The sequence below is a fragment of the Rissa tridactyla genome, chromosome 4 (assembly GCF_028500815.1).
Source record: "Rissa tridactyla isolate bRisTri1 chromosome 4, bRisTri1.patW.cur.20221130, whole genome shotgun sequence".
In the NCBI taxonomy this organism is placed as follows: Eukaryota; Metazoa; Chordata; class Aves; order Charadriiformes; family Laridae; genus Rissa; species Rissa tridactyla.
In genome coordinates this window covers 89,316,910-89,343,029 of record NC_071469.1, presented here as the reverse complement: position 1 = coordinate 89,343,029, position 26,120 = coordinate 89,316,910, and the positions used below count along the sequence as shown (strand labels likewise).

The 26,120-nt window shown below is 43.9% G+C and overlaps 1 protein-coding gene across 1 annotated transcript in view; it reads right to left on the bottom strand.

The window, feature by feature from the left end:
• Window positions 1-26,120, bottom strand: part of CMIP (c-Maf inducing protein) — a 139,098-nt gene that overhangs the window by 26,549 nt on the left and 86,429 nt on the right. Inside the window, exons 4-9 of the mRNA XM_054198054.1 lie at window positions 11,769-11,930; window positions 8,755-8,796; window positions 5,869-5,931; window positions 4,914-4,994; window positions 1,506-1,609; window positions 813-917 (exon numbers count right to left, since the gene is read on the bottom strand). Coding sequence (XP_054054029.1) covers window positions 813-917; window positions 1,506-1,609; window positions 4,914-4,994; window positions 5,869-5,931; window positions 8,755-8,796; window positions 11,769-11,930 — 557 coding nt within the window. The remainder of the gene's footprint in view (window positions 1-812; window positions 918-1,505; window positions 1,610-4,913; window positions 4,995-5,868; window positions 5,932-8,754; window positions 8,797-11,768; window positions 11,931-26,120) is intronic.

Here is a 26,120-nt window from a genome sequence, read left to right as displayed (position 1 = left end):
TGAGGAAAGGCAGACAGGCATAAACAAACAGGAAACATAGCAGAGGGGAACCCTCAGTGTCTACTGGAAACTGGCTCTTGTGTCAAGAACCGCGGCATCTATTTTGCCTTAAGTCAGGAATCAAATTTTCCACAATAATGGAAACAGCATTGTGAAACCGGCTCAGGTTCAAAGCTGTAGATACACAGGGATTTACACACAACCCCTTCTTCAAGATCTCACCCTTCCCTTTGCTTTTGGTGTAACACACACTTCGTGCTGGAAAGGGAGCAAACCCAACACCGCCCCGGGTAGTGGTTAATTCCCATTGTGGAGCACTCTCATCTTCTGCTGGCCTAAAAAGCCTGGTCACAGCTGCAGTCTGCCTTAGAGGAGTATCTCAATAGCGTCCAAGATCAGCGTGCAGCTGGCTGTTGAGTTTCATCCTGGAAGTTACTGCAGCTTGCAGCACTCCTGTACTGGGAACTGCCGAGCTCCTCGCGCTGCCCCCGTGTTCAAGCGTGGGAGCCAAAGACGTGCAATAACAGACGGCCATGCTCACTGCCTCAAAACGTGCCACAGTGAGTATGAGCGAATCAAGGTTCGGCATCTTTCAGGTTTTCAAGCACACAGAGTGTAACAAATAAGAATCACACATCTACAAAAACATGCATGTGATTGACCTGAACTCCCACGTGTAACACTAGCAATGAGCAGAGTGCGAATGAAGACATGCTCTCACGTACCCACACCCATGCTCACACCCATCTCGCCTACAGAGGCCATGAGTATGGAAGTGAGTAACATGGAGTCGGCTGGGAATTCATACTGACCTGTTGATAAATTCCTCGTAACACGAATAAATGGCTGCTAAGCAGACAGCTACAAGATTTGGCAGGACCCTGGGATGGGGGCATTGTCCAGTTGGACCATGCATGCTGAAAAACAAACACCAAGATGACATCATTGTGAGGAAGATTTCTGTGGGCAAAAACAGTCAGACAGAACAGGGTGCCAGAACTGGATAGACAGCCTTGGGGGAATCTTCAGAAGGGCCATAACACAGAGCTATTTTAACCCTGTCAATCCCTACCCAATGGCCTTAATTATGAGTAAGACTAAGCTGCATCGTCAGTTTATTTGCTGTGGTATCTCTACCGCCCCCCCCAAATCTCATGCATGACTGAGCATAATGTGGTCTAAAGTTAATGGAAATCTCTCTGTAGAGGCTCTGAATCTAAATGTATAAAAAGAACAGACACACAGCACAGTCCATTTGCTTCTAGTGCATAACTAGCCAGAAAACCCCAGCCACATTTGAGAATTAGGTGTTTTTTTAAAAAAGGCAGATGGAGACTTCAGCAGCATTGCCTCATGGACTCTTCTGATTTATTTGCTGTTTGCCAGTAACAAAAAGCACCAGCTACTCTTAACAGGCAGTAAAGAGATGAGCAGGGCTGGGAGAAGTAACACAGCAAAGCATGTACACAGGACTGGAAACATGCCATAAATTAAACACAACTAACCTATGAATAAACTTCTTCACCACCTCCATTCCGGCATTCAGCTCATTCAAAGCCAGAATATACTCCTGAGTAAACAGCCGCAACCGAGGGCACTTCCCAAAATCCTGTCCAAAAAGGAGAGACTCGGTGAAGATGGTGAAACATGCCTGCAATGTACGTTGGAACCATGGGTTTTCAAAAGAAATCAACTCAAACACAACCAAAATCACTTTGTTATTATGCTGACAGCTTCAAGAGCACAGTATCACTGCATGCTGAAGTAACGCTCTTCCCACGAATAACGACATGCTTTCCAATTCTTCTCTTTCCCCCCATACCCACCTTGAAACAAAAGACGTGTTTAATGAAAAAAAATAAAAATCCTACCTACACTTACACTTGTTTTCTACATTTCACTTTATACCTTTATTTTGAAATGCATTGTGTTTTGCATTTTTGCTTCCACTCATAACTGCAGTTTTTTAGAAATGCAACTGAAAAATATATTTTACTTCCATGTTTGACATCATACCTATTTTGGTTTTAGAGAAAATCTTTTCGACGAGCAATCAGCAAGTGATCAAGTACAAAACCAGAGATCAGTTCTTTCTCCAGGGACTTTACTCCAGCTACAATGTGAATTTGACAGGTGAGCTCAACAGTCACTTTCATTAAATCCTGCAGTCGGAAAGGCACCTGCTAACTGAAATCCTGCATCTCCTCACATCACCTGCTATTTTTAGACGTGAAAGGAGTAAAAGCTGCTGTCTGGTGAGTGTTATTGCGCAGCACATTTCTTCACATTTACGCAGGTGTAACCTTATTACACAGATGTTGCAGAACTACAAAGCTCGATTTCCAAGCAGTGAACAAGGCCCTCTGAGGACAAATGAGCCCTTCCCAGTTATCCCTCAAGCAGCTGGCTATGGAAGGAGAGTCATCCTGAAAAAATAAATAGCAACTGAAATTTTAAAGAAATGCCACAAGTGGTAACGAACTGGTGGTCTGTAAAAGGGAAGATACACTCCCAAAGCACTGAAACCTTCTGTTATTTGTATCGGTTTCAGGCACTTCTATAGCACAACTTATATTAATATATCTCACAGGTTTTACAGCTAGAGAAAATTGCCAAAAATGTGAATACAATGTCTCCTTCAAGTCTAAGTGTCACTCTTCGCTAGTACTGAATGGCTACCTGGTAACTTCTCCCAGCGAAAGGACTGTGGGGATTCCATAGTTGCTATTACAATTAAAATCATTAAACTTCTAACAGCTCCTTCTGGCAGGTGCAAATACGCTTGGTTCAAAGGCATGAGACCATGTATGCTTCCATGTATCATTTGGCGCCATTTCATTTCATGAGCACTCCCTGAAAGATAGCCTTTGCAGTTGCAATTTGTTTATTAAATTTTTCAACCCCTGTAGGTGTCCTAACTGAAATTAAAGTCCAAGAGATCATAAAGAGGATGTCATTGCTGACCGCTCTAAAATAAAGTATCTCTCTAAATAGAATATGATGCCTTGTCACCGTACCAGGTACAGAACAGTTCCCAAAAAACCCCAAACATTAGTGCTTATACTCAAACATTTGGGCTGAGCCTACAAACAGCTGAAATCCAAAGGTACTGAGAGGTTGCTGAGCACTCCCCAAACAACTCGGCATATAATAGCCTCCAGTCCTGCACACAACCGGTAGTATCAGCCGGACAAAAAGCTACCCTTGTTCTTTGGAGACTTCAAAGTGATAGATAAGTGAAGCACTCTTTCCCCATTTTTAGGTGGGAAACTGTGGAACAAGACTTGTCATGAACTTATCAAAGACCACAGGGCAAATTAGCAGCAAAGGTGGGAGCAGACAGCTGGGTCTCCTGCTCAAAGCACACTGCATCGCATGGGGCCTCCTAAGGTTATGAAGTTTACTGCCAACAACAGTCCCCCTAAAGGATAACTTTATTTACATGCACACACACACACACACTCTCTCGAAAAGACTATTCAGTACAGAAGTCCCTGGAGAGCAGTAAAGTGCCCAAATCCACTCCAATTAATATATGACACCGTAAATTCTCTGACTACACACTGCGGTACAGACATGTTGATTTTCAATCTGCAAATGTTAAGTATGGTAAATATACCCAATTCTCTGAAGCTAACCAAATACAAGCATTACACTATGCATTTAGATTTTATTTGAGACCCTTTGAGAGCTCTGGATGCTTTAAAAAAAAAATCAGTCCAGAATCCAAGAATAACATTTACAGAATATTTCACTGAACACTACAGAATATTCAAAAATGTTTACATGTCTGCAGAGTGCAGGCACGGAGCCAGGAATATGACCTTTTTGCCATCTTGGGCTTTCTACCTAGTTCTGTAAACTCAAGGAGTTAAATAATAATACTGTTTTGAAATTAAGAAATATGAACTGTTTTCTACTAGGTTCATGCTATACACAGCAGGATACTGGATGGTCTCTAAAACTGTATCAGTTACTGAAAAGAAGTTGATTGTCTAGTTACAGCGGTGTGAGATCCATCCTTGAGATCACAGCCAAGTCAACTGTCTTAAATATTTTATTTTATTTATTTCTTACTCTGCCACAGCATTATGAAATAAAATTTCTTTATGTAACTTAAAAACCATAGCAGGAAACTTAATATGCCACAAAGGATGGAGGGCTGATAAACACACAGACCTCTCTTAGGAAAGGAATATGGATCATGTAAGAATATCTTCAGCTGGGGGGGCTGAGAGGGGGGAAATCTGGTACATGGAGTGGAGATCGCAAAGCCGGTAGGGCAGTCTCCTAGCATTTACTTCAGTCACTAGCAAGGAATTGATTGGCAATGAGAAGAGAGAAAGCAGCCTGGACGAAAACAATCATAAAATGACAGAGTACCCGATTCCTGGAACAAGAATAGCAGAAAACCATAAGGAAATTCAGGAAACAGAGGTAAGAACTCATTGGACACGAGTCCGAAGAAAAACAGAAATCCAGAGAGCTGGGGGTGTCTTAAAGAAAAAATGTTGAGGGCCTCAGCTCGAAATCAACGAAGTCCCTATTCTGATTTTGTTATTTAATTGATTTTAAACCATTATAACCACAAGGATGGCATGCAGGGAGTAAATAAGGAGCCAAGAGCCAGGTGGGAGAGAGCTGGAGCTGCATATGCTGGCACTGCTGCCAAAAGAAACGTTCCTCAAATCACGGCTTTGCTTAGATACTTTTGAAAGTCCCACGGAATGCTTATTAGTTCTGCATTTATAAAGCAACACACGATTACAAGCAGCATTCACAGTCTGGGGGGGTTAGATTTAGATATCACTGCGCTTTGTTCATTACAGACAATAGAGCAGCTGCTAATTATTGAAAGGTATCACAGTAAAACTTCTCCAAACTGACCAAGTTCCTATAACGTGTGCACTCACCATGTTGTGTTTGAGAATCCTCTGTACCACCGGTGTGAACACTTCTATCACAACCATGGACCGTGGGCGCTCTCGGCAGTGCTGTAATGAGCAACAAGTCATTTTGTGAGCTGCAGAAATTATGAAGACAGGTCTCCTCTGGCTTCACATCCCATGCATGGATCACCCCAAGATCAATCCAAGATCAAAGGGCTAAATTCAACCTTCCTGGGATTAGGGTACTCGTAACACTGCTCTCTCCTATGGATTAGCTGGCATTTAATAGAAATTACCATGGGAGCTCATAAACTACACGAGTTCCTTCCCCTCCTGCCTATTTTTCACAAAACTCACTGGAATGTAGTATTTTTGGGACTTCTACCCCTTTTGTCAAATTTGGTTGGAACTTGCCAACAGATGGGGTTGGGGATGTAGATACGTAGACACAGGCAGTGTAATGGCACAAACTCTCCAATACGAAGAAGCTCTGCAATCCAAACCACTCAGAAGTTTATGGAAAGGATGCAAAATGCAGCACAAGCATGGATTTGTGCTGAAGATATCAAGAAAAGATATGATCTTATGATCCTTATGATCTTCCCACTGACATTACCCAATGATCTAATACCATTAGGGCTGAGCTATGCATCATATTACCAACTCATCTGAGCATGGTGACACCAATGATTTTTGCATTAGCTAAATAGAACACACAGTAGGACATCTCTTGTGCCCAGACTGAGGTGTGGGAGTCTGAAGATCTTAACTCTCACAGAGGATTGCAGTCTGATGTACTAAGGATATGGATCTATTTATCATAATGGTGCTGTTAACTACTCCAATATCATTGGTTGTTGACCAAAAAGTAAAATCAATTGGGCATGAGGTAAGGAGTTAAAAGAAAAAACCCCACTCCCTCAAACAGCTACACTCTCATACAACTATGAGATTTTAGAAAGTAAAGCTGTTCTGATACCTTGCAGAAGAATTCACAGAGGTCAGGAGGAGGATGGTTGTTTTCCAGCAAAGGTGCAATTGCCTTTAAAAAGAGACAGAGAGAAAAAAAGATAATTAGAGGACTGCAAGTAGCGTAAGGATTTTGCAGGGAAATTATTTTTTTTTAAAAAAAAAGCTCACTTTTAAGAAAGGAGGACAAAAGCATCAATTGATAAATTAGAGGTGGGCTGTGTGTTTATTTTACACATAAGCTCAAGCTCTGCTATGAATCCTCTGGAAAATTTTGCTTTTAACTACATCAGTGTAAATACATAAAACTCAGCAAAGGAGTACAATTTTAACAACAGTTTAAATGAAAAGAGGAGCAGACCAATTGTTTTAGGATGTAATACAGCAAGGATGAACCTGGCTCACTGTTTCAGTTATAACATCTCCCTAAAAGACAAAACTGAAAACCACCTCTTTCATAAAGAGTTCAAGCTCTTTTTGTGAGAAATAACTCACTAAAAGCAACATAGCACTGTTCCTACCTTGGAGGACCCTATTCATCAAAATCAAGCATCTAACTTTGTGAAAGTTGAGTTCAACCATTCGCTCTTTGTTGCTACGCAAACCAATGTGCTTATGCTCGGTAAATACATTAGAGGTCATGCCTGCCACTGAGGGTGTAATGAACTTATGTTGTTGTTATTTCCTTTGTAAATTAGAAAACGGTACTAGAACAATGTATTCTCTCTGTGTGGTGGTGCCTTCGGGCTTTTCCAATCTTGAGCTAAAGGGATTCCCAGTACCCATTTAGATGTAAGACTCTAAACACAGCACCTAGGACATTTTGTATTAAGCAACTAAACACCAGATATTTTATCTGGATGGCATCCGGAGTTTTACTAAGGCAGCCTGCTTTGTTTTTTGCTCTCCTTCTTGTCTCCTTAAAGATTTCAGCCCTGGCGAGTCTGCTTGCTATGACTGTGTTTCACAATAGCCACTTTGACACACAAACAGGTCAAGATTAGTATGAATTTTAACAATGAAACCCAAGCGTATCTGCAAAGATCTGTTTTGGTTACACATAACATTTGTGAAGTTTCTGTTCATTATCGTGTGCCATCCTCCTGCAACTGTTCACTCTTCCTCCGGTGGTGGTCCAGCAACAGTGGACTGACTGAGAATGCGACACTATTGAGTGAGACTAGAATGTCCTCAGTCTCCATCCAACGCCCGAGCTAAAGATCTTCCTTGAATCCATCTTTTGGAGTGTTTGCTGGACCTGCCAAACCACAGGATCCATGTACTGCAAAACCACCAAGTGTTCATACCTGTCCAGTAACTGTCAGCGGGCCACTGCATCAGAGATATAACCAGCTGGTTCTCAGCCTAAGAAAAACGAGCTTTCTTATTTCAGCCCAGTCCCTACTGAATGTAGGGAATAACCACAACAGACACTGTCAAGCGGGTCACGGCTCTGTCTGTACGGTCAGTGTGGAAGAGTGACAGCATCAAAGCACCCTGTATTTTCCTTATGTGCGCTGTGGTTAAAAGCAGAAAGTTGCTGTCTCTTGTTGCCTAGCGATGGCAACATGTGCTTCCCCTTCCTCACCAGGAACGGATCAGTTGTTGTATTGATCTGTTCCAGCACCATCCAGAGAAGGCAACCTGGTTCCATTTGCACGGCAAATCACTGTGTACTTTTAAGATACCACGTAAACACACAGTATTAGCAACACTTCCTAAGAATAGCACAGGTTAGCTGCGTAACGGCAGCAAGCTCTGAATGCCCAGAAACTGCCATCTCCTCAACAGTTCGGGCACAACCTACAGAAGGGCAGGACTTGAACTGAACAAGCCATCACCCGGAACTGATGCATAACGTAGGCTGAAAGGACCTTTGGAGGCCACACCATCCAACTTCTCCGCTCACAGCACGGCCACCTTTTATTAAAAAATCCTTCCCCCAAAGCAACCAGTTGTAACTGGGGGCCTGAATTACCCTTGGCACTAGAGTAAAAAGAACGCTATAGCATACCTCAAAGAAAAGTAAATGCCACTTCAGAAACTTATCTCAGTGACTGATTCCAGCTAAAATTGTATCTTAAGCAGCAGTTAAACACAATTCACACCTACTGGCAGCTACATGCCACCTTGTCACTTTGCAGAAAGAGTCATGGAGATGTGATACGATCAGGTGGTGGGGAGGTTCTAGATTAGATTAATGGGAAAATCTCCTGCAAATTGCCAGTGACTGAAATTAAGTTACAGTGATGGGGAACCAAGTTCCACTTCTCTGATAAATTGTTGAGATTTTATATTTTCTTGCACAAAGAAGAGCGCTGCCATTTGATTCACTTACTTCTATGTCTAAATAAAGGTGACTGACAGAAAAGAAAAAAGTTGAAGAGGGTAGTTTTAGAAATCAAGTAAGCAGGGGGTTAAACTGCAGTGACACATACACATACCCACACTTACAAAAACAATCTCTAGCTCACATACCATCAGCAATGGAGACATTCTGTACATGGCAGCATTAGCCCCTCAGGAAACTAAGCCTAAGCGTTTTATAGGATACATCTGGAAATGATGGGGTTTGACTATTTAAAGTACATATATAGATATGAACATTGCACTGTGCAGCCTAGTAAGAAAGCCGTTTGGGAGATGATTAACCCTCAACAAGCTGTACTGCTTCAGGTAAGTTGATGTGGAAACTTAACTGTTACTCATCTGTGAAACAAGAAAAGAGGAATGACAAAACCATACCAAAAACCAATAGAACAAATGAGTTTGGTCCTACTTAAGTTCACCAGCATTGGTGGGAATGCTTTCATACTTGCCCAACTTCACTGGGGCAGAGGCAAGCATTAACAGAAGTGTTATCAAACAATGCAGATTTTGCCAGAAAGATACTCACCACAATAATGCTCTCGTGGTCTTGAGTGGTTAAGTTGTTGTTCTGAAAGAGTTGAATAGAAGAAACGAATGAGCAAAGAGTACTCTGAGTTGGCACATCAGCATACAGTCCTCTTAGCTACCACCAGACAGAAGCAGAAAGGCTCAAGACTGCAATAGCTTCTTTTCAGAATAAAATTCACCAAAATAAAATCATTCTCTTAAATAAGGCGGTAGACTATCTGCTATGAGGGGTTGTGCAAGCTTCCATTTCTCCCTCAGCACATTCAGACTGAAGCCACCCCAGTCATAAAAGCTGAACACACAAACACCAGGATGCCAGAGTAGGTCCCAATCAGTTGGAAAATTAAAGCTAGTGATACATTTCTTTAAAATGGTTTCTTAAGACAGGCTTTATGTTTCTACAAAAATTAATAAAAAGATTGTTGTGGTGCTGTATAACGTTTGTTGGTAGCAAACTAACTGCTGCAGTTTTCCTAAAATTCCTTCTTCAAACATGGAACCAGTAAAAGGCAATAAATTTATTGCAAGTCACCTATGCTACCACCTATGCAAAAGGATTTGCTTTCGGCTTTCTCAGCAGCATGATCAAGTTTTCTGAGCGGTCAGGGATCAGGCTAGGAAAGCTAAACCCAGATAGAGTTAAATCTGGCCAGGGATGTCAAGGGCAACAAGAAAAGCTTCTACAGGTACACCAGTGGTAAAAGGAAGACTAGGGAAAACGTGGACCCTCTCCAGAAGGAAACTGCAGACCTGATTACCCAGGATATGGAGATGGCTGAGATACTCAACAATTTTTTGCCTTGGTCTTCACCAGCAAGTGCTCTAGCCACGCCGCCCAAGTCACAGAAGGCAAAGGCAGGGACTGGGAGAATGAGGAACCACCCACTGTAGGAGAAGATCAGGTCTGAGACCATCTGAAGGTGCACAAATCCATGGGACCTGATGAGATACATCCGTGGGTCCTGAGGGAACTGGTGGATGAAGTTGCCAAGCCACTATCCATCATATTTGAGAAGTCATGGCAGTCCGGTGAAGTTCCCATCAACTAGAAAAGGGGAAACATAACCCCCATTTTTAAAAAGGAAAAAAGGAAGACCCGGGGAACTACAGGCCAGTCAGTCTCACCTGTGTGCCTGGTAACTGTGCTAAGGCACATGGAAAACAAGGAGGTGATCAGTGACAGCCAACAGGGCTTTACTAAAGGCAAATCGCGTCTGACAAATTTGGTGGTCTTCTATGATGGGGTTACAGTGTTGGTGGACAAGGGAAGAGCAACTGACATCATCTACCTGGACTTGGGCAAAGCATTTGACACTGTCCTGCACGACAGCGGACAGACATGGATTTGACGGATGGCACACTCAGTGGATAAGGAATTGCCTGGATGGTTGCACTCAATGGCTCGATGTCCAAGTGGAAACCAGTGGCGTGTGGTGTTCCTCAGGGGTCAGTACTGGGACCAATGCTGTTTAACATCTTTGTCAGCGACATGGACAGTGGGATTGAGTGCACCCTTAGCAAGTTTGCTGACGACACCAAGCTGTGTGGAGCGGTCAATACGCTGGGGGGAAGGGATGCCGTCCAGAGGGACCTGGAGAGGCTTGAGAAGTGGACCTGGGCAAGTGCAAGGTCCTGCACGTGGCATGTGGGTCGGGGCAATCCCAAGCACAAATACAGGCTGGGCAGAGAATGGATCGAGAGCAGACCTGAGGAGAGGGACATGGGGGTGTTGGTTGATGAGAAGCTAAACATGACCCAGCAACGTGGACTCGCAGCCCGGAAAGCCAGCCTCGGCTGCATCAAAAGCAGCGGGGACAGCAGGTCAAGGGAGGTGATTCTGCTCCTCTGCCCTGCTCTTGTGAGACCCCACCTGGAGTACTGTGTCCAGCTCTGGGGCTCCCAACTTAAGAAGGACATGGACCTGTTGGAGCGAGTTCAGAGGAGGGCCACAAAGATGATCAGAGGGATGAAGCACATCTCCTATGAAGACAGACTGACAGACAGCCTGGAGAAGAGAAGGCTCCAGGGAGACTTAATAGCAGCTTTCCAGGTCTTAAAGGGGGCCTACAGGAAAGATGAGGAGGGACTCTTTATCAGGGGGTGTAGCAATAGGACGAGGGGTAATGGTTTTAAACTGAAAGCAGGTAGATTGAGATTAAATATTAGGAAGAAATTCTGTACTCAGAGTGGTGAGACACTGAAACAGCCTGCCCTGAGAAGCTGTCGATGCCCTGTCTGTGGAGGTATTCAAGGCCAGGCTGGATGGGGCTTTGAACAACCTGGTCTGGTGGGAGGTGTCCCTGCCCATGGCAGTGGGGTTGGAACTAGATGATCTTTAAGGTCCCTTCCAACTCAAACCACTCCATGATCCTATGATCCATTCAGAGGTTACAAAGTTGTGAGTTGCTAGACCTTTGCTTACTGCAAGAAAAACAGCTAGCAACGTTTTTGCTTATCACAAATCTTTGCACATCAGAACTAAGACATGAAAAACCTGCTTGGCACTATATTCCCTGTCCATGAAAAGTTAACTATTTTAAATAGATGCTATAAAAGGTGGACAGATACCTCTGAAAAAGGAAAACACTTTTCTTTGACAGCACTGGTAAAAATAAAATAGCTGCACAATGAATTTATTGGTATATGCAAATTGCTACAAGAATTATCGGTCATGGAAACAAAGCCAATGGAAGAGAAGTCAAGGGGCGTTTTATCACTGACTTGAAATAAGACATGAATCAGACCCCTAATAAATTTGCCATAAATAACCACCACCAACAACAAAAAGCCTCACTAGAAGTGTGTTTTGTTTTGTTTCTAGAAATCTACCCAACACAGGTCAAATTCTCCCCAGCAAGTACAAATTCCACTCAAGTCAGCAGAAGTCACGAGCAGACTCAAAGACAGAATTTTGACAGCCCAAGTTAAAATAAAACCCACCCAAAGACTTTTAACTGTTTGCCTCCTGTCTAAATGTGACAGTGTCTTGCAGGAGCACTGCCGAGGTCATACCTCTGAGAGCAGTTTTGAGACAATCTCCAGTGGTGCTTGGTGAATAGAGTCATCCTGAAGCGGAGATGTCAGCGCCATGTCCACCAGCGTCCTGATCTCCTTCAACACCACCTCCCAGCGGCTGGGGTTACTGAGCACCTTCTTGTACTTGTAAATCTTTTTCTGCAAGAAAAATGAAAGGGTCACACTGACACGACCATAAACCTCTTGAATAAATTGCCTGGATATCTGCTTCCTACATGCAACTGTCAAGTGATCTGCTTTGTATTTTGAGTTTTGCCTTTTCTGTCTGATGAAAAGCTCTACTTAAAATGTGTAAATGGAAAAGAAAACCGTGTATGTCTAAACCAATTTCTTCTGTGGAAGCAATGAAAAACTGTGACTCCCTTTTTTCATTTGAGAATAATTTTGTAAACTCCAAAGCATCTTTGTTTCCATCATCTCCTTTTGCAAACACCTTATTTCCCAGGCTAATAACAGATACCTGCTATTGCACTGCTTCCAAAGCTGTACGTCCTTTTTAAAGGGAGTTAGTCATTAAGAAAGGGGGAGAGAGCCATCAAAACACCATTCTACAGATATTTCATTCTACATTGCTAATTGGTGAATTCACATTCAGAATGAATTAAAATAAATTTCATCAAAGTGAAAAATTCCAGTAGATGCATAGGCTTTTTTTTTGATCTTGAAGGATCCTGCAAAGTCATCCTGTCACCCTCCAGTTGTACCAGAAACTCACTTGTAAAGTCTTCCACACAACAGAATTTCCACTCTCAAGAAAGACATTCCTGACTGCCTACCCCCATCTGCCCCACTCCTCTGCATGCCCCTGCATTTCTTCTGGCCGTGCCCAAGCTACTTCACCAACTGCCCCATCCACAGACCAGCTAGATAAGCAAAAGACAACTCTTACCTCCTCGTCAGCCATGTTGCCACAAATGACCGGAACAGAAGCTGCTTTGTATTATAAATAGTATTCTTTAAAGAAAACCCACCCTCCCAAATTCCCAGGGGTAGCTTAATGAAACTCTAGAAGTTCAAGGAAATGATGACGAGCGTTAAAACGCCACTCCTGACGAGGACACGAAGCGCGCAGTAGAACGAGGAGAGGCTTGCCAAAGCAGGCAGGGCTGGAGGCAGCGCCAGAGGCACCGCACGGCCACGGAGCCGGCCAGGAAGGAGCTCCGCTGGCTGGCGGAGAGCAACCACCAGGACCGCAGCATTTTGTTTAGTTCACATGCCCTTCCGCTCCTCTCTCTGTGCGAATCTGGTCCTCTGGTCAAAGGGATGTCAAGAAGTCTGGATACATCCTCAGGTTTATTAAAGGACACAGGCTGGGCACTTCTCTGTTTACATGAAAACATCAGTGCTTTGCACTAAAAATGGATCTTGCATCCCTTGGCAGCATTTTCAGGGAAATCACAAGAAGTGCCCATGTCACGCAGCTTGCAGATTCAGCTGCACGTTTTGCGCTATACATCATCAGTGTAATAAAGGCAAAGGACTTTGCAAAGGGTCGGTGTGCTTTATTTTGTTTTGTTTTGGAGCTTTGCCGCTACGCGGCATTTCCCCCTCCGCTGGCACAGGACAGCCCCTGCGGGAACCATCTGAACAGGCCGTCTCTCTGCTTATCAGCCACTTCCTTCCCAACACGGCAGCAGATCTAATGCTCAACAGAAATAGTCACTTCTGTGCCCTATCTGAAACACGGGAGAAGAGAACAATATAGAAAAATACAGCTTTCAGATGCCTTGCGTTTGTCAACGTTGTTAGAGGGGGGGAGAAGAGGGTGGCACCGGGCTAACATGTAAAGGCTGATAAAGCAATCCAATTATCTTTTTAATTAAATTCATGGAAGTACAAAAGCACGCTGGCAGTAGTTGACACTTTCAGTGTATTTTAAGCCACTGAAAAGCTAAAGAAACATAAAAACACATGCTGCGGACACTATCAAACGTGTTTCAGATTTCCAAAGTGAGCAAAAATCTTTGTACTTCTGAGCTCCTTGGGGCAGAGAGGGTCCACCAGTGTTTTAAGATACCAGCACTACTTCTACCATCATCACAGATTTCTTGACTCTTTGAGAAACTTGAATCATGGAGTTTAGTTTCTCTTATTCATGTAGTGCCTTTTTTTTTTTTTAGGGTCTTTTTGTTAGACCCACTCCAGCACCAAATAAAATCTAAACTTCAAAGTCAACCAGCCAGCTTTGTAACTTGAAGCAACTCCTTTCTGACTAATTGAGGACACTAAACAAATCTAGCTCAGCAGATACATTTTCCATGCTGAAATTTATTCCTTGGTCCTGTACTATGAAGAAATCAAATTCAAAGCAGAATTCAAAGTTGGATAGAAAGTAAGGAGGGGTGGGGGAGCACGAAAGCCAGACCACGGGGTTATTGCATCCCTGCCTGCTGTGGGCTGCCCCTTACTTGGGCAAGCTAGGACGTGATTTTGGAAAGAGCTCCTTCAGCCTAAGGGACAGCTGCTGAAGGAAACCCTCTTGCCCAACAGGACGCTGCTCAGACAACCCTACCACGAATATCTTTCTTCCGCTGTCAAATCCACTCTCTCCTGGGGGGAGGGAGAAGCAAGGGAGGTTTCCTTTGCCTTTTAGAGATGACCGTTAAAAAATAAAATTCTGACGATGCTGACGTACATAAGAGAAAAGACAGCAGGAGCTGTACTTCCTGCTGCGCGAGGGAGACCTCCAAAAGCTGCTGCTCGGACCAGGCAGACAGTGACTCAAAGGGAGCATCGGGGACAGCTACCTCTGCAGACACGCTGAGCCCGCCCGCAAACAGAAAATCCAAACTTATCAGTCCCTGCTTCACATGTCAGCACAAAGGGTTGTGCTGCACTGATAGACTGAGCCGTAATCTGCAGGCGACATTACAGAAGTCTTGAATGATGGTGGGAAAGCAGCAGAAAATAAATAAATAACTAGAGGAGCCATCCCCAAGAGGGTTGAACTCTGCTATCCTGAACCTTTGCCCATGGTTACGCTGCTGTTTTTCTCAGCAGAATGCTTTTCACTGTTGAGCGCCTTGCTGAAAGCCTCAATTAAAGCTTGAAACCTATCAGTCGGTTACAGAAGCAATTTGCTGTGTATCAGCAAGCACTTAGCCAACACCGAGCCATCTGCTCTATTCTACCTGCGCTGACTCCGGAGCAAGGAGAAACAACCACTCACAAGCTTAAAAGCAAAGCTGCCTGGTGAAGACCCATACTGGCAAACAGGCATGTCAATGTGTGTGATGAGTTCGTTCCCCCTGGATATAGGTGTAAAAGATGCCTTTGGTTTCTGAAAATACTCACACCACATTCATCATTAATAGCACGTACAAGAAAAATACGGGGGTGGGAAATCCAGTTTCACTGGGATTTCACTAAAAGCAGCAGCTCCTGGTACAATTTATGCGAGTGAAAATAACACGTGCCAACTTGGAATTTGATCCTCCTAGTTACTGACCAGCCAGAACACAGCTAGTGTCATTCCAAAATCTTGCTATGCTGACTTTAAAAGCATAACCACTGAATTTAATAAGTAGCCATCAGCACGGGGAGTAAGTGACACTGACAGGGCATCCTTCATTCTCAAATCACTCTAATTAATTAAGTCTTGCAGAAACCCAAAGACCTAAGTCTCAGTCCTATTTTAGAGGAGGAGGAATTGAAGTCCACATGTGAAAAATTACTTTTCCAGTGTTAGTAAGCAAGCAAATGTGAAAAAAACACCCCACCTGTAACCAGTGAATGTTGCCGTCCATGCTCAAAAGCTCCTGAATACTGCTGTGAACAGAAAGTTCGGGAGAGTCTGGGAAACTTCAGCTTTTTTAAGTAACATCATATGTTTTTGTATCCCATAATGATCTCATCCTGCAGCCCTTGCTTATACACCACTTCCTTGGACAAGAATGACAATACTGATGTAGTTGACATCTAAGAACAATGGATGAAATCTGAAGGCATGGAACAACTGCCTTTTTCAGCCTTAGCAAGACCTCTCATGTTAGAAACATCTTAAAGCAGCCAGTGCACCTGATCCAAAAAGGACAAGACGAAGTTCACCTTCTTGATGACCAAATTTCATCCCTGCTTTGCTCCTGGCGGCCAGGAAACATTCTGTACTCTTGGGAACCTGTCTGCCCATCAGCAAACACCATCTTCATCACATTGAAAAAATTCATTGCCAACTTTAACCCAGAACAGCCTGCCAAATTCTAGCGCTCTGCTTTTCAGCCCCTTACCACGCAACAACACGCAACTATTCGCTTCTTTACTGGAGAAGCTAGAGCTACTGCAGGAACATACACTGAGTTTGAGGGTTGCGTGTGCCAGCAATTGTTTATTTCTTGCTGAGCAACGAGGGCAGTTCCAGCAAAAGGGAAAAGGTCAACCTCCCGCACAGAGGTCCTCCCCAGCTCATTGCGGGCATGGCTGAGCCAAGCTAGTGTTACAGTTTAATGTTGACGGCACTTGTGTAAAACGGGGGTGCCTCTTGCTAGACGCAAACGCACAGAGGGGGAAAAAAACCCACAGAGAGCAGACACCAGAATGGTTTTCTCCACCACAGCAGAACGTTTTGTTAAAACACTGGGTAACAAGAAAAAGGAAGAGTTGCTTGCAACGTTCAGCACTCTTGTTTGGCTTGTCCGACAAAGCCCAGGAGCTGTACCATGTATTCTTGAGCACCACCTACTGGCATTTTGTCTATTAACTTGTTACCTCCATGAAAACATGGCATCCTCAGAACTCAGCTAGATCTATATTCTGCTTTTAACATTAGCAGGCATCACTTACTTCACTGTATTCTGAAAAATAACAACTTGTTGCTAACAGAAGTTCCCCCAATAGCCAGAGATGGGCTTAAATCATTAGGTGGATCCACTGAAAGCCTTCTGAACTAAGTCCCCACTTGCAACATTTACCAATATGAAGGAAAAAAAAGCAACTTACCTGAAAAAAATAAGTCTATAAAAAGTCCTATTCCAGGCAAAGGGCTGGGGCGAGATTATAGATACTCTTCCAAATCAGGGCCTTCAGACTGCTCATGCTACAGTCATCAAACTCTTCGCGACCTTCTGAAGGTTTTGCACAAAAAGGCTAATGTGCTGCTCTCTAAAATAGCTGCAAAACAGCAGCAGCAAACTTTTGCACTCTAACATGTTTTCAGGTCAAGGTATTTTCTGCACTTTTCATTCTACCCAGTGCTAAATGCAGAAGTGCATCAACTTGCCTGCTTCGATTGCCTCTCTGAATGACATTGCCTTGGTTGAGGCTCACTTGCCACAGGCCAAAGAACTGGAGGGAAATGTTATAAGCTAGACACTTCCTGGTTCTCACTGAGTTAAGGTCTATGTAACACTTCATTTTTTGCCAATTCATATAAAAATGACCTGGACGAAATCGCCATTGTTCATTGCACTGAGATTGGCACCCATGCATCTATGCCGTCAGTAAACATATCAAGCGACAGTCTCTGCCCTGAGCAGCTCACGGTCTTGATGATTACAGGCAAGAAGGAAAAACAGCAAGAAAACCGAAGTGATTTCCTTGAGGTCATATGACAAGTTAGGACCCGAGCAGAACTGAGGTCTTCCAATCCTCAGGCCTCCAGGCCAATTGCTAGATCAGGGCACCCCTAAGTAAAAGCACCACCAACATGCACTGAGGCCATGGCAAGCAAGTTGAATGTCGATAACCTGTTGCTCTGCTTCCTCATCACAACATCTTCCCCCACCCCTTTTTTCAGTCTACATTCGTTCACCTATTTTTTCCCCCCCACCAGTGTCTACCATCTTGCTCCAGACCTCAGCTGACCCAGGCAAGAACCCCCAAACACTCAGATCAGGCCGTTTCAAAGCTGACAGAGTTCAATAGGTTCAGCAGCGGTGACGTGGGTTCTGCTGTTACTAACGCACAACCTGGAACAACCGCACAGATACTTCCCACCGGCGCAGTTTGTCCTTTGATCAGATACCGCTGGGACAGTACCACTGCAAAGTAAAAGAATGCTGAAATAAACAGAATTTTAAAAGGACAAAATAAGGACGAAACACATTTCTGTTTGGGTCAAGAGAAGTGCAAAGTGGAAGTGGGACCAGGGGGCTCACAGGGCAGCCTTCTCACTCACCTCCCAGCACAACACTGGGCAGCTGCAACATTAATGCCATGAGGACCTTGCTCCCGAGGCTTATTATATATCTACATACACGTATCTCTGCCTCCTTTGCCACAGCTGTCACCTAGCTGACCATCCTTCTGGGCTTCTGCTCTCCAATGTGCACAAGACTACTGCAGATATCCTTCAGCAACACGGGGGGATAAGAGGACAATAAGGGAAGGATATTTTATCCAAGGGAAAAAAAAAAAAAAAAAAAAACAACTCAAAAACACTGGGCAAGCAGATTTAAATTTACGGGCCCCACTGAAGACAAACCTGCATGCAAATAGAGTATGTGTGGCTCCAAAAACTGAAAGCAACTCAAAAATGGTCCCTTCCTTCTAGCCCCCTAAGGAGGGAGGGGAGAAGTTGTCTTTGGTAGACCTTCCCACTACCAAGCAGAGAAACTGGGCTTTGTTTTTGCTTAATGTCTTGCCTTTCTCTCAAATCCCTGCACACAGCCCTTCAGTCACAAAGATGTAGGAGCACAGCTGGCCGATCCAAACCCAGCTCTCCCTTCGCCGTGCATTCGAGATGCCATTTCCCCAGCTAGAGAACGCAAAAGGCCAACTGTGGCTCCAGCTGCACTTTGCATGGGCTAATGCGGTTACTCTCGTAATCAGACCTGTCCACAGGGGAGACATTTTTTGGCACGGCCGACTTTGATGCATTCCCTGAAACCCTCCATCCCTGCTTCCATTTCCTTTTGGCAAACACTCCCATTCTTCAGGCCACAGTTCCAGCACCAGCTTTACACTTCAGGTTGGCAAAACATCAGCTTTCATCCTGCACACAGCAACTGCTGTTCCGTATTTTTCGTGTCGGAGCCAAGCTGGGGTTTGTTTTTAATGTTGCTTTGGCTATGCGGAATTTCACTATGACTGCAGTTACGTTTCTAGCAGAAGCACAAGCCACTCCCTACTCGCAAAAAGCATTGGTAGAGACACAGCTGCGATCTTGGGTTGCAAATCCCACGTAACATCTCCCCAGAAGAATAAATATTTTAAAATATGTTGTCCATGGGCACTTGGGTGTTTTGTTCTGGTTTTTTTTAAGCGAAAGTCACAAAATACCTTTTCTTCCCGATATTGGGCAGCAGGAAAAACGTCAACAACCTCAACACAGTTGAACAACGCAGTTGTCCCAAATGTACAGGAAAGATCTGCCCTAACTGCAGGCTCGGGGGGGGGGGACGGTTTACAAACCCTCCTGAGTTGCTTTAAACTCTTATGCAGAATGAGTGAGAAAAACCATCACATAGAGGTTGCTGGACCCACACAATTAGGGCAGGAGCCAGACACCCTGCTTGATCTACAGCACTTTAACAGCCTCTGACGCATCATCAGAGGGAAGGTTTCAAACATGTTTAGGCATAACTACCTCCTCCTCTTGCAGGACCTCACTGCTGCCTGCTGCAGCATTTTTGGCCCTTTTCTCCAGAACAGCAAATGTTCAACACGGACACTGTCTGGACATCGTGATCTCGGTGTTCTGGCACAACCCACAGTTTCCAGAGGGGTTCAAGTCTGACGTGCTCCTGTATTTGAGATTATGCAGTATGAGCTGGAGTCAGCAAAATCATGTTCCATTTAAAGAAAAAAAAAAAAAAAAAAGAGCAGACTACTAGATGAAAAACAGGAATATGTGTACCATATACACTCCACACTTTCCAAAACCTTCAGTGGACTAACTGCACTGCAGTTATGGGCAGGGAGGGGGGAGTAGTGTTAAATAAATAAACTATAGCAGACACTGTATGACTGTGGCATTTAGCGTGCATCATACAGAAAGCAGAAGACACAAAGCACTGTGACACTAACTGCCACCTATGTGCGGTCCTTGCTGCGTGCTTCTCCGTGCAGAGACCTACCATTACTGACTGCATTACAGAATGCCTCTGACACCAAGCTGAACTGATCCAGATTCCTAATACCTTTACATTCAGGCACTTTATATTCCCCACATGATGCCTGTGTCTGTGGAGCCTAGCCCTTGACATCCACCAGCTCTCAGCCTGCGGTGGGAATACACGACTTCGCCACTGCAGAGAACAGATAGTGTGTAGGAAAAAAAAGAACATGCACAATCTTATCGTCACTGCACTTTGACCAGGTCTGCCAAAGAAAAAGCTGTGCGCAAGGCCACCGTGGAGAATAGCCAGGCAGCGTACCTGCTGTGCGGAACCCCCCCAGCTCTGACACTACAACCTTCAGTTTCCACTCCGGCACGAGAAGCTGGTCATCACCAGGAAAACAGGATGCCACCTCATCTGAAAGGCTGCAAAACATATGCCAGTAATTTCAGGCACGTAAGAACTCTGATCGGAAGAACTTGCCACCTGAGAAACCACCTCCAATTGGGATTAAGCAGCTAGTAATGCTACACATTGTAGTAACTGCTAACAAAAGATAATCTCTGAAAGATAATCCATCCCCCTTCCATTTTCTGGGAAATGCCAGAAAGCTTAGGCAGCAGTGAGTAGCACACGAAGGAATTATTTCTTCACAGATATGCAAACTGGATTAAAATGCCACGTCATCCCTTTTCCCTATTACTCTCCATTGCTAGCAGCGGGCACCCTCGGCTTTTCCTGCCCCCCCTCCCCTCTCACCAGTCAGCAAAACCCTCCAAATGGATGTTTACCCACCTGTTTCACTTTCTCCTCCTTGGCAAATGTATTATTTTGCTGAGTTTCTAGCACTTCAAGACCATAAATGGCTTTGAAATTGGCTTCTCTCTCTTGTGCACCTGCATCATCAATGTCGTCAGCAGGAGACATGTGCATGGCTCGAGGAACATGTTTGTGTCAGAAAGTTGCTGCAGAGCGTTAGAGAGAGCACAGACACTGGATACTGATGTGATGCTTGCAAGCATCTTAAAAGGGACTTCAGAAAAGCAGGGTATTTCTGTCTTCAGATCGCTGGGCTTTGGAGCTCTGAATTTTCCAGTTTCTCACAGGGAGATGCCAGATCTCAGAGCAGCATTTGCATCTGAATCAGTCCCATCACTTTGTTCCATGTTTTTATATCGCATTTTATCACGCCACATCAGCACAAAACCCCAAACCTCCTGCAACTCTTTAGCCTACCAAAATGCCACTGAATCTCTGCAATTTGCCTGTTTTCTTTCTCCTTTGTACAAAGGCTGTGTGACACGCAAGACTGAATAAAGTCTCACCAGCGTTCAGTTTTCTGATCCTGACCCCAAGGCCAGCTTCATCACAGAGGATGAGAGATCGCTGGGGTGCTACCAAAACCACTGCCCGCCTGGTGTTCAGAAATGGTCTGACGCAGGTAAGTCACTCACAACAACCCCGTTGTCTTTGATGGATCTTGCCTCTGGTCACACAGCCTAATCTAGTATTCTCATCTTAAATACTACAGTAAAGAGCACTGGAGACTGGGCTATGGGGTAAATAGCTGTGATGCAATGGCTTCTAAGTGAAGACAGGGACAGGGGAATGAAGGGCATACTTTTACTAGCATTGTTTTCTGATACTTTTTTCTAATTTTGAAACAATCACTGTTCTGGGAAAAAAGACAAAGAGGTGTGACAGACAAGCTCAACATGTGACTTCTAGCAAGAGCTAGGGCAGATGATGCAGGCTGTGACACTGGCAACACACCGTTTCAGGGGGTTTTGTGGATATCAGCAGCCGTTTTACTCTAACACATTATGTATACTACGATGCACTCAACACACTACTTATATTGGAAGAAATAAACCTAACAACAAAGCTGTGCAAGAAAGGAAAGAGACATTTAAAACAACACCTACATCCCCTTTGCTCCTTCAGGCTCATGTAGGTCTTCTGACATGGAGAGTCCTCGTAACATCCATAATGCAGAATTGGGCCCCAAGACAGCAGCTTAACAAGGCACTTAGCATGCGTCAACTCCCAGAGTCAGGCTTTCACACCCCATGCATCGTGCGAGGAGGATAATTACACTCCTGGGAAAGAGAGTCTTGTCCTGTCTTCATAAGAGACCTCCTAAAAACAGTTTTTTCTGCAGCTAGGAATTTGAAGGAGAGACTAGTTTTGGTGCAGCTCTATATTATGACAGCTATAGAGGAGAAGTTGTAATTTGGTTAAACTAGTGGTCACCATGACCTGGAAGTTCTGAATTGCAAAGAATTAGTCATAAGGTCAGCCCTGGAATAACGTGGAGGAGCAATTCACCAGGACAAAAACCGAGGATCCCTCTTGGCCAGCAGCTCAGCATTCCTCAGAAGCAACATACTCCAGCAATTATATTTTCTCCTCTTCAGAGCCGAGACCTAAGTACACAATAACAAGCCGACCTGTTTATTCAGCTGTTTTTGACACCCCTCTATCTTCAGACCTAATATTAGTTTGAATAGGATAGCATCCAAGTCTAGAGGGGAAAATTTAGAGCTGGTCCTGACTTAGCTAAAGCAAGATATAAAATAACTATCTAGTTTCTACTCAGATTTCACCACTAGGCCATTAATTGGCTTGAGTTCTGTCTCCTTAAAAAAGCCTGTTTTGGCAATGCAGGAGGTAGCTACGGGTATACAAACCATGCGTGCGTACGGCTGGATGAGTGCAGAGCAGCTCAGAGCAGCAGCTCGGATCCAGGCTGGCATCTCAGCGTGTTGCCGAGAGCCTCTTTTGGTTGGACAAAGTGCTGTGCTGACACAGACACACAGCTCCCAGATCTAAACTGATTCATGTTAAGCCAAGGCACAGCACAGACAGCGATCAGCTGCCGCTGCAGATGTAGCTTATGGGAATAACCCGCTCCAATGGCCCCCAGAAAGAGTAAGGTATTTTCCTAATGAAAAGCAGTAAAAAACCTAACCACTCTACCTGCTCCAGTTCTTAAAACATCACAAATGATTCATAAAAAAAATAAAAGAAAAAACTTTCTGTCTAGATCCAGTTCTGTCAACATCTTGTCTGTTTTTCATCTATTAATTTCCACTTCCCAAAGTGAGATCAATGCCTTTCTGCTGTGACAGCACAAGTTACCTCTAGTAAAATGACATCTCAGAAACAGAAAACAAGGCCAAGATTTTTCAAGTGACTCCTGATAACAGATAGCTTAAGACTGCCAAACTCACATGGGGAAAATGAGGGAGTCAATGGACTTCACGTGCGCATGAGGATGTCTTAAGCAAAAAAAAAAAAAAAAAAAAAAAAAAATTGTAGAGGAGAATACTTAACTACAAAAAATAAACATTATGGAAATAGAATTCTGTAAGTATGATGAGATTTCCATGATGTAGCTCCTGAATTTGCAATGAGGTTGTTTAGACTATAGACTTGGCAGTATTATCAATCACCACATAAAGAGCAAGGGGATGTCACTACACAGCCTCACACAGGCAGACACCGCCGCACTTCATGTCACCTTTCAAATACAAAAGAAGAACAAATCTTGGCAGCACACATCAACCAAATGAGAGGGGGCATCAGGAACTGAAAAAAGGCAATATATATTTTTAGTCCCACTATGTTCACCAGAAAGCTTTAACTGGTACCAGCTTCTCTTCTTGGCAACACAAATCCATTAACGCACCACTTGGACCCTGCATGTGTTCCCTACGGAGTCTTAAGTCCAGTCTGAAACTCCATCAGGATGCTCAGAGTCCTCCTCGGCAGAGGCTCTGGCTATCCTAAAAACCGGTTCATTTTCTCCCACAACTGGTACCCATGCATTCCACGGGAAGAGTAAAACCACCAACCAAAAACCTGTCGCCTGCCTGCCTTTTATCCATCAAAGCAAGAAACTTGCTCCTCCAAAACTCGTGTGTTGTCAAAGCCCACAATGCTTTCAAAGCCCTCAGGCTTCAAAAGGCAAAACTTAATTCCACAGCTTAGGCTCCCACCAACGTATTATTGACTCATATACAAACACAAAAGCAAAAGGAAAAAATATAAAGAAAAAAAAGCCATCCTTGGCCTAACTGTATGATAATTATTTATTGTTTCACCTGAAAATAACAGAAAATGGGAACTTCTATGTTCTGTGAAAATACCTCAGGTTTTCAGCTAAAGAAAGTAAAGAAACAGCTAGGACAATTACACTTGCACGTGCTGTGTAAGCACCCAAGACAGGGTCTGACGTCCAGGAACCACCACTCCAAAGAACTGATGAGGTCTTTGAATAATGCAGTACAGCACAGGGCTATTGAATTGTCACAGGGTATCAAAGCTTCCCCTCTCAGATCATAAATCAGGTGATTAAATACAAATGACAGACATGGGCCTTTTTAACCACAAACAATGTGATTTTTTCCCAATCTCATAGTTTTAAGGCATGATTTACCGAGATTTAAGGCTATAAATTTCTTTAATGTCATCATTTAAATTCTATATAAACCCCACTCCTGTATCAGCACTATTTTTAATCATTACCATGGTGACAAAACCGTAAAGGTGCTTTACACAAGGAAGGTTTTACCACACTTTTGAGAACAGTTTCTCTCAACTTAATTTTTTGCAGTTTTGAAGCACAGAAAAATAACTCCCTCTGAACTTTTGCCGTTAGATACAAAAACTGATACTCACCCACAGCTATTGTATAAAAAAATATTCGTTACTAATGAACAAGCAATTCATAGACCTGGACACAGTAAAGACCAGAAAGCGTATTGTCACTCAGATCAAGCATGACATTATATGACAGTGAATCCCTTTGCAATTAATAGGGCTGCTTGCGCATGGAAGTATCTATTTCCTGAAGACACTGATACAATATTCCCGACGAGAACCAGGGAAGTATTAATCCAAAATTAAAGTTTTTGAACGAAGGCCAACATCTCTTGTTTTAACATTCAATGCAAAATGTTTTCAAATCCCAAATGACAGCGTTGTTCCAGTTTCCCAATTCATGGGAATCAAAACATGGTGTCTGCATAGAAAACGAATTTTAAAACAAAGGTGATGCAAGTCAGGGGTGCGTACGCACACTGGGCCGCAGGAGCACCGACAGCAGGCTGGGGGAGGTGACGGCTCCCCTCCGCTCAGCACTGGTGAGACCACACGCGAATGCTCTGCCTGGTCTGGGCTTCACAGCTCGGCCGTACAGGCTCTCGGCAGCCCCGTACAACTTCAGAGTATAGCCTGCACTGAGTGAGGAAAAGGGGAGTGTGGGTGAGGAGAGGACCAGATGATGTTCAAAGGTCCCTTCCAGCCTAAACAATTCTACAATTAACACATTTGCACTGTCCATGCTATAACAGATGGGTAAGACCCATAACCAAACAGTACTACTCATTAGGGGACAGCTGAGGTCTAGTTAATAGCATCAGTAGGAAAGACACGGTATAGACAAGCCTTTCTAGAAGATCCAGGTCAGAGGTGCACAAAGCTCCGCCTGAGTCATGTTTCACGCTCTACTGCAGACTTAGGTCTGTTCTTTCTGTATTGTGTCAATTCAGGACATTCCCCCAAAGGCCGTCAACTGACATGTTTCATTGCTGCATGTTTCAGCTAACTAGAAAACACAAGCAACCCACAGCCCACAATGAGGGCGGTGTTCAGAGTTTACTGTTGAGCATGCTAAAAATGCAACCTGCCCTGTGTAACCTTCAGCTGTACTCCCCCCAACAAATGTAAATCTAATACCTGTACTCCGTGTGACAAGAGAAGACTAAAGACCGCAGGAGAAGACCTCATTTATGTCTTTTTTAATTCAAGTTCAACATGGTATCAAATTAGTCAAGCGGGTCTTTTAATGACTGACACTTTAAGCATGTGGTGTAGTGGGGTTCAGCGTTTTCTACAGAGCATGGTACCGCTACGTGCTAGGCACACAGAAAGTCCTCAGCCCAAAGATGGCAAGATATAAACAAGCAACACAGTAGATGGATCCCGTCTGGGAAAATGCCAAGGGTACATATTTCCTTATTTGTGTGAATCCCAAAATGACTAGTCACAGCACCCCTCAAAGGCAAGCTTAGCTGCATTCACCCCCTGCAGGAGGGGTTGGTTACCGCTGTATCTAGCCCAGGTCCAGAAAGGGCAATGAACTGCATGTGTTATTCTCTTGTATACTCACAGAAAGTGTTGTTATCTTTATTGATACACCGTTATGACTTATCGGCTTCCAAATACCAAAGATTACATATCGTGGTTTCAATCCAACCTCCCTGGTTGAAAGGAACGTTTCTTACACAATGGATTAATGATTTGTTTATGTTTGAGGATCTGGACAGTT